The 12,137-nt window shown below is 39.9% G+C and overlaps 1 protein-coding gene across 1 annotated transcript in view; it reads left to right on the top strand.

Annotated features, from left to right (window-relative positions):
• nlrc5 (NLR family, CARD domain containing 5) overlaps positions 1–12,137 on the top strand; it is a 172,583-nt gene that overhangs the window by 12,293 nt on the left and 148,153 nt on the right. The window contains exon 2 of the mRNA XM_069901371.1: positions 3,191–3,507. Within this exon, the coding sequence (XP_069757472.1) occupies positions 3,201–3,507 (307 nt within the window). The 5' untranslated portion in view covers positions 3,191–3,200. The remainder of the gene's footprint in view (positions 1–3,190; positions 3,508–12,137) is intronic.

Consider the following 12,137-nt stretch of genomic DNA (forward strand, 5'->3'; position numbering starts at 1 on the left):
ATGGAGGACCATCGCCTTCCCAAGATCGTGTTATATGGCGAGATGGGTGCACCAAAGAAGAGGTACAACGACTGCATAAAGAAATCTCTTGGTGCCTGCCACATTGACCACTGCCAGTGGGCTGATATCGCCTCAAACCGTGCATCTTGGCACCTCACAGTTTGGTGGGCAGCAACCTCCTTTGAAGAAGACCGCAGAACCCACCTCACTGACAAAAGACAAAGGAGGAAAAACCTAACACCCAACCACAACCAACCAATTTTCTCTTGCAACCGTGTCTGCCTGTCCAGCATCGGACTTGTCAGCCACAAACGAGCCTGCAGCTGACGTGGACATTACCCCTCCATAAATCTTCATCCGTGAAGCCAAGCCAAAGAAGAGAAGATTTGCATTAACAATTAGCAAATGAACTATTAGCAGAAATAATTAGAACTGATAGAGAAATTAAGGGATTTGAAGTAGGTAATAAAGAACATAAAATTAGCCTATTTGCAGATGATGTTATAGTATATTTAATGAGACCAGAAATATTGTTAAATAAGTTGAATAAGAGATTAAAAGAGTACAGATTAGTATTGGGTTATAAAGTTAATGTTGGTAAAAGTGAGATGATGCCTATGGTAGATATGGATTATTCTCAGTGTAAAAGATTGATAAAATTTAAGTAACAAAATTATACAATCAAATATTTAGGAATAAAAATTAATAGAAATATAAATAATTTTTAAAGTTAAATTATTCACTATTATTAAAAAATATGGAAGAAGATGAGAAGATGGAAAGATTTACCAATAATGCTAATAGGATGGGTAAATTGTATTAAAATGAATATTTTTCCAAGAATACAATATTTATTTCAATTGTTACCCATCTCATGTACCTGAATCATTTTTTCGGTTTGAATAAAATGATACGAGAATTTATTTGGAAAAATAAGATGTCAAGCGTTGGTCAAGAAAAATGAATGTGGAAATTTGACCAGGGTAGACTAAGACTACCAAATTTTAAGAATTATTTTAAAGCTGCTCAATTGAGATTCTTGTCCTCCTGTTATCAAAGGGATGAAAAACAGTTTGGGTTTAGATTGAAATGGATAACATTGGAGAATCTATCCCAGAACAAATTTTATATAAATGGAATAGTGAGTTGTTTAAAGGGACTAAGGAGACATTAGTTTTAAAACATATATTTAAAATATAGAATGGAATTCATATGGAGAGAGGACTTAAAATCTATCAATTACCAAAAATGTTGTTAAAACAAAATCAACTTCTTCCTTTAACTTTGAATAATTCTTTATTTGATAATTGGTCTAGTAAATGAACTTAATTCTAATTATTCAAATAATTAGAAAATGTACAAAAGAAATGGGGACTTTTTTTTACATGTGGTATGGTCTTGTAAAAAAGTGGAAAGGTTTTTGGAATGATTTGAATCTATTATTAGGTCAAATTATGAAGATAAAGATACAAAGGATCCAAGAATATTTTTACTTGGGGATATATTTGAAATGGATGTAAAGTTGAAATTGGATAAATGTCAGGCACCTGCCTGCTTTTTGCTCATACCTTGAAGAAGGGCTCAAGCCCAAAATGTTGGTTATTTATCTTTCCCTGCGTGACCTCCAGTGTTTTTGTGTTTTTGCTACAATCATAGCAATGTTTCACATTGAAATGTCAAGGAACCAGACTGGTGAACTATTTCAATGAAGCATGACTGTAAACATCAGACAGTTTTCCAACGGCATGAGAGATCACATGCCCACTCTCTTACACCTCACAGTACTGGAGATGAATTGCTGGTGTGGATGGTTAGTGGGAACCTCACATCTGCTTTCTTTGGAATGACCTTTAAATCGTATTGAAATAGAGTGAATTATCTCTTTCAAAACAGGAAAGGCTGAATAAATTTCACTATAATTTGATTCCTGCCTGGTAGCCAATCTACCATCCATGTCATCATGTTGTCTCCAAGCTCCTGGGCTCTTACCTTGATCATGAGATGGTTAAAAACACAGTGCTGGAGAAACTCAGCAGGTCACTTTAAAAAGCAAAGTTAAAGATACATATCCAACATTTCGGGAATGATCACTTCACCAAGGAATGAGCAAAATATAGACAGGCGTCCAAACAACTCATTTCAGATTTATTGTCAGAGTACGTACATGACATCACATACAACCCGGAGATTCTTTTTTCTGCGGCAAGGCAGAATGAAGACTTTACTGGTTGTGGGGAAAAAAAGTACTCAATTTACACATGTAAACAAATAAAGAAATGTAAACAAACTGACTGTGTAATACAGAGAGGAAAAAAATAAAGTGGAAAATTAATAGTCCTTAATGAGTCCCTGATTGAGTTTGTTGTTGAAGAACCTGTTGGTATTCATACCTTGCTGAAGGCCTCAAACCTAAAATGTTGATTATGTATCCTTGATGAAGGACTCAAGTCTGAAACGTTGGTTAAGTATCTTTATCTTTGCTATATAAAGCATTGTAGCTGGCTGCTACAAAGAAACACATTCTTGCAGTGTGGGAGGTTAAGCTCTGAGATTTATTGAGGCTGGAAAGGCTCCTTTTATACAGTTCCCGCCGTTTTTTTTGATTGGCTGACATCAGCTGCATGAATAACAATAGCGGGCAGAAACATTCTTGTATGTGAATACCCTTCTTCCCCAGCCTGTTATTGATCTGTCAGGTGGGCAGCTTGGCCAGTGCCATTTTAGGGCTGGTGGTCTTGTACTGCTCCAGCTTTCAACCATGCCAGTTCGCTGCCTTAAGGGATGTGTTATGGTGCTGTTTACTACCGCACGCGATGTGCCGGCTTGATCTCCATGGTGGCGGGCCACCACAGTATACTGTTTGACCTGCTGAATTTCACCAGCATTGTGTTTTTACGGTGTCTGTTGACTTTTGTGTTTTACTCGCAAGATGGTTAATCTTGGTAATGGGTTCAAACTGTGCTCCTTTTCAGGAACTAGGGGAGTTTCAATGCTGGTCTCAAAAATACAGATTACAGTAGAGTCAGTAATGTTATATTTTGGGATGTTTTGTTGTCTTACAAGTGCCTTCCACATGCTATTAGTTTGCAAGGAATGAGCATTGTTAATATTTTTCCCCTCATTTTAAGTGTAAATGGTGAATGAGTTGCATGGGAACTTCACTGTATATTTACCCCTTTTGTCAATCTAGCTTTGGCAGGATGTCCAGCAGTGGAATCACAGATGTCCTGGAGGATAACCATGGGCTGTTAGTGGAATCTCTCAGCCAACATGCAAACTGTGTCATTGAGAAGGCCAAGACCATCCTCACCAGGGAGGAGCAGAAGGTCGTCGACAGCCGAGGAACCGACAGGGAGAAAATTTCAATGTTGCTGAAGAGACTGATTACTAAAGACAATGACACATGCAGGAATTTCTTTGAAATGCTAATTATCACTCTGCCCTGTGATGTATTCCCCTTGTGTCTCGAGAACTCACTAATGGCAGCTGGAAAAGACAACGTCCAAAGTAAGTTTTGGTACTCTGAAAGAGATTGCAAGATAGTGCACACACAAATCTACAGCATCCGAAAGGGGAACTGTGAAGTTGAATGATTTTGGAATTGTTTCATTTTTGCTTAATATTAATGAGATTGTTCCACTTAGTCTAACACAAGGATTCCCAAATGAGAAAAGACAGGGTCCACCTAATTGCCTTCTGCCATTTAGGTAGTTGCAATGACTCATCATAGCTGTCAGTTTCATATAATTAGCTCTTTACAGATCCACCAATGATGTGAGGAGAGTGGGGTGCTGGGAAGCTTTCATAATCATACTCATCAGTTTTTTCATGTGTTATTTACTTTGTGTGAAGGTCTTAAAATAGTTATTAAAAACCATGCCTCAAAATGTTAACTTCTGAATCTCTGCTGCGTTCTGTTCTTGATGACGTTGATGCGGTTCAACTGGGGCAGTGTGACTTTCAGAGCCAGAATCTGAAATATCAGCTTAAGAATACCATCTTCATTTTCATCTGTTTGTGTCTTTCCTATTTCCTGCTGAGGTCAAGAACATTTAGTTGCCCTGTGCTCAGTTAAGCCGACTTTTGATGCAAACTAAATGTTGCAGCCCTCAATTTCCAAAATAAATACGACTTGGATCCTAGTATCTAGATGTGATCAAAATGCAGATCATTAAAGTTCTACACAAAAAAGCCGGATCAATGTCTAATGGGGAAATGTATGCATGTAATAAAATGTATGAAAAATGATGTTTAGCATGTTTAGCGCAACGCCTTTACAGCGCCAGCAATCGGGACTGGGGATCGAATCCTGTGCTGTCTGTAAAGAATTTGTATGTTCTCCCTGTGTCTGTGTGGGTTTTCCCCAGGGGGGGCTCTGGTTTCCTCCCATCATTTGAAGCATCCTGGGTGTGTAGGTCAATTGGGTGTAATTGGGTGGCACAGGCTTGTGGGCCGAAATGACCTGTTAACTCTTCAAAAATGATTAAGTGTACCTGTAGTGACTGTTTGATGTGATATCTGACCTGTCCCTTTTGTGTTCAAGAATAGGTTTGATGGGTTCAAAGAGAATCAAGGCTGGTCAAACAGAGGTCTTTATTTACATGCAGAAGAATTCACAAAAAAAAAGTGCACACATTGACAGATTAATGTATACAGCACATAGGCTCAGTATTTCAAGAACCAAAGGCAGAGTTTACCGAGAAATGAGGGTTTAACTTCTTCAGCACCCACCATCCACAGCCACATTATGCAAATAAATGAGTACATACACATAAACCTGGTGTTGCCTCTGCACAGGATCTAGCATTGACCCATTGCAGTCTGCCCTCCGGAACTTCCTGCATCCCACAGCTTAGTGATGGTCACAACTAACAAGTATATACATATAAACTTAGTCTCCAGTCCCAACCTTGGCTCAGGATCCAGGACTGGACCATTGCAGTCAGTCCTCTGGAGCTCAGGAATGATCACAATTAACACAGAGTATATATATATATATATATTTATATATATAATATATATATATATTTATATATATAATATATATATGTATGTGTGTGTGTATATGTATGTGTATATATATATGTATGTATATATATATATGTGTGTGTATATATATGTGTGTGTATGTATATATATATATATGTATTTATATATGTGTGTATATATATATATATGTGTGTGTATGTATATGTGTGTGTATGTGTGTATATATGTATATATATGTATGTATGTATATATGTATATGTGTATGTATGTATGTATGTGTATATATGTATATGTGTATATATGTGTATATATGTGTATATATATGGATGGGTCACGTCTCCAGAATGGAGGACCATCGCCTTCCCAAGATCCTATTATATGGCGAGCTCTCCACTGGCCACCGTGACAGAGGTGCACCAAAGAAAAGGTACAAGGACTGCCTAAAGAAATCTCTTGGTGCCTGCCACATTGACCACCGCCAGTGGGCTGATAACGCCTCAAACCGTGCATCTTGGCGCCTCACAGTTTGGCGGGCAGCAGCCACCTTTGAAGAAGACCGCAGAGCCCACCTCACTGACAAAAGGCAAAGGAGGAAAAACCCAACACCCAACCCCAACCAACCAATTTTCCCTTGCAACCGCTGCAATCGTGTCTGCCTGTCCCGCATCGGACTGTTCAGCCACAAACGAGCCTGCAGCTGACGTGGACTTTTTACCCCCTCCATAAATCTTCGTCCGCGAAGCCAAGCCAAAGAAAGAAGATATGTATATATGTATGTATATATGTGTATGTATGTATATGTGTATGTATGTATATGTGTATGTATGTATATGTGTATGTATGTATATGTGTATGTATGTATATGTGTATGTATGTATATGTATATGTTGTCTATCTCATTGTCGATCCTTGCATCTGATGAAATGGTGCAGCCGAGATAGGTAAACTGGTTGACCGTTTTGAGTTTTGTGTGCCCGATGGAGATGTGGGGGGGCTGGTAGTCATGGTGGGGAGCTGGCTAATGGAGGACCTCAGTTTTCTTCAGGCTGACTTCCAGGCCAAACATTTTGGCAGTTTCCGCAAAGCAGGACATCAAGCGCTGAAGAGCTGGCTCTGAATGGGCAACTAAAGCGGCATCATCTGCAAAGAGTAGTTCACGGACAGGTTTCTCTTGTGTCTTGGTGTGAGCTTGCAGGCGCCTCAGATTGAAGAGACTGCCATCCGTGCGGTACCGGATGTAAACAGCGTCTTCATTGTTGGGGTCTTTCATGGCTTGGTTCAGCATCATGCTGAAGAAGATTGAAAAGAGGGTTGGTGTGAGAACACAGCCTTGCTTCACGCCATTGTTAATGGAGAAGGGTTCAGAGAGCTCATTGCTGTATCTGACCCGACCTTGTTGGTTTTCGTGCAGTTGGATAATCATGTTGAGGAACTTTGGGGGACATCCGATGCGCTCTAGTATTTGCCAAAGCCCTTTCCTGCTCACGGTGTCGAAGGCTTTGGTGAGGTCAACAAAGGTGATGTAGAGTCCTTTGTTTTGTTCTCTGCACTTTTCTTGGAGCTGTCTGAGGGCAAAGACCATGTCAGTAGTTCCTCTGTTTGCGCGAAAGCCGCACTGTGATTCTGGGAGAATATTCTCAGCGACACTAGGTATTATTCTATTTAGTAGAATCCTAGCGAAGATTTTGCCTGCAATGGAGAGCAACGTGATTCCCCTGTAGTTTGAGCAGTCTGATTTCTCGCCTTTGTTTTTGTACAGGGTAATGATGGTGGCATCACGAAGATCCTGAGGCAGTTTACCTTGGTCCCAACAAAGCTTGAAAAACTCATGCAGTTTGGCATGCAGAGTTTTGCCACCAGCCTCCAGACTTCTGGGGGGATTCCATCCATACCTGCTGCTTTGCCACTTTTCAGTTGTTCGATTGCCTTATATGTCTCATCCAGGGTGGGAACCTCATCCAGCTCTAGCCTTAGGCAAATATCGCCTTTGGAAGACTACACAAAAGAGTCTGGAAAAACAACCAACTGAAAAACCTCACAAAGATAAGCGTATACAGAGCCGTTGTCATACCCACACTCCTGTTCGGCTCCGAATCATGGGTCATCTACCGGCACCATCTACGGCTCCTAGAACGCTTCCACCAGCGTTGTCTCCGCTCCATCCTCAACATCCATTGGAGCGCTTACACCCCTAACGTCGAAGTACTCGAGATGGCAGAGGTCGACAGCATCGAGTCCACGCTGCTGAAGATCCAGCAGCGCTGGATGGGTCACGTCTCCAGAATGGAGGACCATCGCCTTCCCAAGATCCTGTTATATGGCGAGCTCTCCACTGGCCACCGTGACAGAGGTGCACCAAAGAAAAGGTACAAGGACTGCCTAAAGAAATCTCTTGGTGCCTGCCACATTGACCACCGCCAGTGGGCTGATAACGCCTCAAACCGTGCATCTTGGCGCCTCACAGTTTGGCGGGCAGCAACCTCCTTTGAAGAAGACCGCAGAGCCCACCTCACTGACAAAAGGCAAAGGAGGAAAAACCCAACACCCAACCCCAACCAACCAATTTTCCCTTGCAACCGCTGCAATCGTGTCTGCCTGTCCCGCATCGGACTTGTCAGCCACAAACGAGCCTGCAGCTGACGTGGACTTTTTACCCCCTCCATAAATCTTCGTCCGCGAAGCCAAGCCAAAGAAAAGAAGAATATATATGTGTATGTATATATATGTGTATGTATATATATGTGTATGTATATATATGTGTATGTATATATATGTGTATGTGTATATATATATATGTGTATGTATATATATGTGTATGTATATATATGTGTATGTATATATATGTGTATATATATATGTGTATGTATATATATGTGTATGTATATATATGTGTATGTATATATATGTGTATGTATATATATGTGTGTATGTATATATATATGTGTATATATATGTGTATGTATATATGTGTATGTATATATGTGTATGTATATATGTGTATGTATATATGTGTATGTATATATGTGTATGTATATATATGTGTATGTATATATATGTGTATGTATATATATGTGTATGTATATATATATGTGTATGTGTATATATGTGTATGTGTATATATGTGTATGTATATATATGTATGTGTATATATGTGTATGTATATATATGTATATGTATATATATGTGTATGTATATATATGTGTATGTATATATATATGTGTATGTATATATATATGTGTATGTATATATATATGTGTATGTATATATGTGTGTATGTGTATATGTGTGTATGTGTATATGTGTGTATGCGTATATACGTGTATGCATATATACGTGTATGCATATATATGTGTATGCATATATATTTGTATGCATATATATGTGTATGTATATATATGTGTATGCATATATGTGTGTATGTATATATGTGTGTATGTATATATGTGTGTATGTATATATGTGTGTATGTATATATGTGTGTATGTATATATGTGTGTATGTATATATGTGTGTATGTATATATGTGTGTATGTATATATGTGTGTATGCGTATATATGTGTGTATGCATATATGTGTGTATGTATATATGTGTATGTGTATATATGTGTGTATGTATATATGTGTGTATGCGTATATGTGTGTATGCGTATATGTGTGTATGCGTATATGTGTGTATGCATATATGTGTGTATGCATATATGTGTGTATGCATATATGTGTGTATGCGTATGTGTGTATGCATATATGTGTGTATGCATATATGTGTGTATGCATATATGTGTGTATGCATATATGTGTGTATGCATATATGTGTGTATGCATATATGTGTGTATGCGTATATATGTGTGTATGCGTATATATGTGTGTATGCGTATATATGTGTGTATGTATATATACCTAGTGTCCAGTATATCCCGTGCTCAGGATCTGGGATGGGCTTATTGCAGTTAGCCCTCCTGAGCTGTCTACAGCTTGGGCTTGAAGGCAGCAGCAAATAAAGGGAGAGAGAGAGAGACTGCATGTGCTGCTTTTCCAATGCAAGTCCATCCACAAGACCTGCAAGGACCAATCATGCATCAGCCTCACCTGTGGGCAGATCTAACCAGCAATTGTCACCTGGATGAGGTACACTAGCTGCCAGGGCCAATCACACATCAGTCTCATTGGAGGGCAGATCTAATGCTTGATTGGCAGGTGAGGTGACTTCTGACGAGGCTCCTGCGAGAGAGGTCACATGGCTCCACAGTCCCACCAGGTTCCAGACAGAGGGGTCATGTGACTCTTTACAAACCACACTCCTACCAGGTTCAAGACGGAGAGGTCATGTGACTCTTCATAATCCACACTCCCACCAGGTTTCAGATGGAGCAGTCACTTGACCCTCTGCAATCCATACCACAGACTCAAATCTACTGAAGATGAAGTATCATTTTCTTCTCGCGTGCCTTCTTGTATTGTCCTGGATCAGAGGTAAATATTCAGATGCCACCAGCTTGGGTAAAATTTGATGGACACTGATTACTATTCTGTGCAGCTATTCCAGGGGCCCTTGTGCATTTGACTGGGATTGGCAGTCACTTCATCAGGAACTCTGCAGTTTCTGAAACATATAATTGACATCATCTCTCTGCCTTTGTTTCATTAGATATGTTGTGTCTGCAACAGAATGAACCGAGTTCTGATTCCTCATTGCACTCTGAAGTAAGGATCAAGTGCAAAAGATAATGGTGGAAATCAAAGGAAAGATTTGTAAAACAAGAACAATTTGTGATGTGGAAATAACTCCTGATGTCCCTATTATCCTGGGATTTTAATCAGAATTGTTATGTTTTTTCTTGTACCCCAGTGGTTCTCAACCTTTGTCTTTCCCCTCACATACCACTTTAAGTATTCCCTATGCCATCGGTGCTCTGATTAGTAAGGGTTGGCTTATGGTGGTATGTGGGTGGAAAGAAAAAGTTTGAAAACTGCTGTTGTATCCCAATGCAAATAGGATTGAATGGAGAGAATGATTTTGCTAATTCTATATTATAGTGATCTTGTAACAATTTGGAAAGGATGAAGCTTTGAATCCTCGTGAGGATAGAGAATTACTCAGTCTAAGATTACGTAAGAATTGGTTCCTTCAATACCTCGTTGGAGCATCAGCCCAGATCTTGTGCTCAATCTTTGCAATGTCACCTGAACCCACAACTTTATAATATGCATGGAATCCTATAAATATGCATATAATTCATACAAATATTCAGGGAATAGAAGAATATCTATCATGTGCAGGCAGTAGAGTTTAGTTTAACTTGGGCATCGTAAGACCAGAAGATATAGGAGAAGAAGTAGGCCATTTGGCCCATAAATTATGCTCTACCATTACCTCATGAGCTGATCCATTCTCCCACTCAGCCCACCTCCCCAGCCTTCTCTCCAGAACCTTTGACACCCTGACTATTCAGATATCTATCATTATCTGCCGTAATTACACCCAATGACTTGGCCTCCACTGGCACCCATGGTAGCAAATTTCAGAGATCTGCTGCTCTCTGGTTAATATTTCTCCGCATCTCCATTTTAAATGGGCATCCTCCAATCTTGAAGTTGTGCCCTTTTGCCCTAGATTCACCTTTCAACATTCAAAATGCTTTGCTGAGTTCTTCCCTCATTTTTCTGAACTCCAAGGAGTACAATCCAAGAGTTATCAATGCACCCCATTCCAGGAATCAGTCTTGCGATGCTTCTCTGAATCCTCTCCAATGGCTGCACCTCCTTTCTTAAATAAAGAGCCCAAAAACTATACTCCTTACTACAAATGAGGCCTCACCAATACCATATAAAGCCTCAACACCACATCCCTGGTCTTATATCCTGTTCCTCTCGATAGGAATGCCAACTTTGCATTCACCTTCTTCAACAGCAACTCAACCTGGAGGTTAACCTCCAGGTCTCCAAATTTTGAGTTTTCTCCCCATCCAAATAACAGTCTGCCTTTTATCCCCTCTACCAAAATGGATGATCGTACACTTTCTAATATTTCATTTGCCACTTCCTTGCCCATTCTCTTAATCTATCTTCAGTAAGTTTTCCTGCAGCCTCTCCATTTCCTCCTCACTACCTGCCCATCCACCTACCTTTTTTCATTGGCAAATTTAACTACAAGGCCATTTATTCTGCAATCCAAATCATTAACAGACACCAATCTCCGATGGAACACTGCTGGAAACTGGTGACCAACAAGTTACCTGCCAATCAGCTAATGCTCTGCCCATACTAGTATCTTCCCTGCAATTCCATGGGCTCTCATCGTGTGAAGCAGCCTCATGTGTGTCCCCTTGCCAAAGGCCTTTTGAAAATCCAAGTATACAACATCCATTACATCTCCTTGGTCTAGCCTGCTTGTGGTTTCCTCAAAAGATTTCAGTGGGTTTGTCAGGCAAGATTTTCCCTCAAGGCTGCACCTTCTGGTACTCCGTAACCTCATCCTTGACAATCCAACCACTGTTGTTGGGCTAACAGGTCTATAATTTCCTTTCTACTGCCTCCCTCCCTTTTTAAATTACGGAGTGACATTTGCAATTTTCCACTCCCCCGGAACCATGCCAGAATCTGTTGATTCTTGGAAGATCATTACGAATGCCTCCACAATCTCTACAGCTACTTCTTTCAAAACCTGAGGGTGCATTCCATCTGGTCTGGCAGACTTACCTACCCTAAGACCATTGTCCTGCAGTCATTGCTACTCTTTCATCCTCCCAGCTAGTGTGCCTTTCCAATCAACTTTTGCCAGTTCCTCTTGCCTACCTCTACAGTCCCTTTTGTTCCTCTGGTACACTGACTCCTCTGATGTTAGTTTCTACCTCTCAAACTGCAGGGCAAAGGGTGACACAGACTCGTCATCATGTTTGACACGTTATGTTCCTGTGCAGTATTATTCTGTTTTATGAGATCAGAGTGTATCCCTGAGCAAAGCAGAGACCTAATTAAGAATATCTTCTGCATAATATATGTATGTCGCATTGTACATAATAAAAGATGTATTGTGAATTGAGTATTGACCCCCACATTTTCAATAACAGTTCAAACAAGGCTTCATGGAAGGTTTTGACGTATTTTATGGCTATTTGGATAAACTTTCATTGAACTTTTTGTTAACAC

This window comes from Narcine bancroftii, chromosome 10 (genome assembly GCF_036971445.1).
Source record: "Narcine bancroftii isolate sNarBan1 chromosome 10, sNarBan1.hap1, whole genome shotgun sequence".
Taxonomy (NCBI): Eukaryota; Metazoa; Chordata; class Chondrichthyes; order Torpediniformes; family Narcinidae; genus Narcine; species Narcine bancroftii.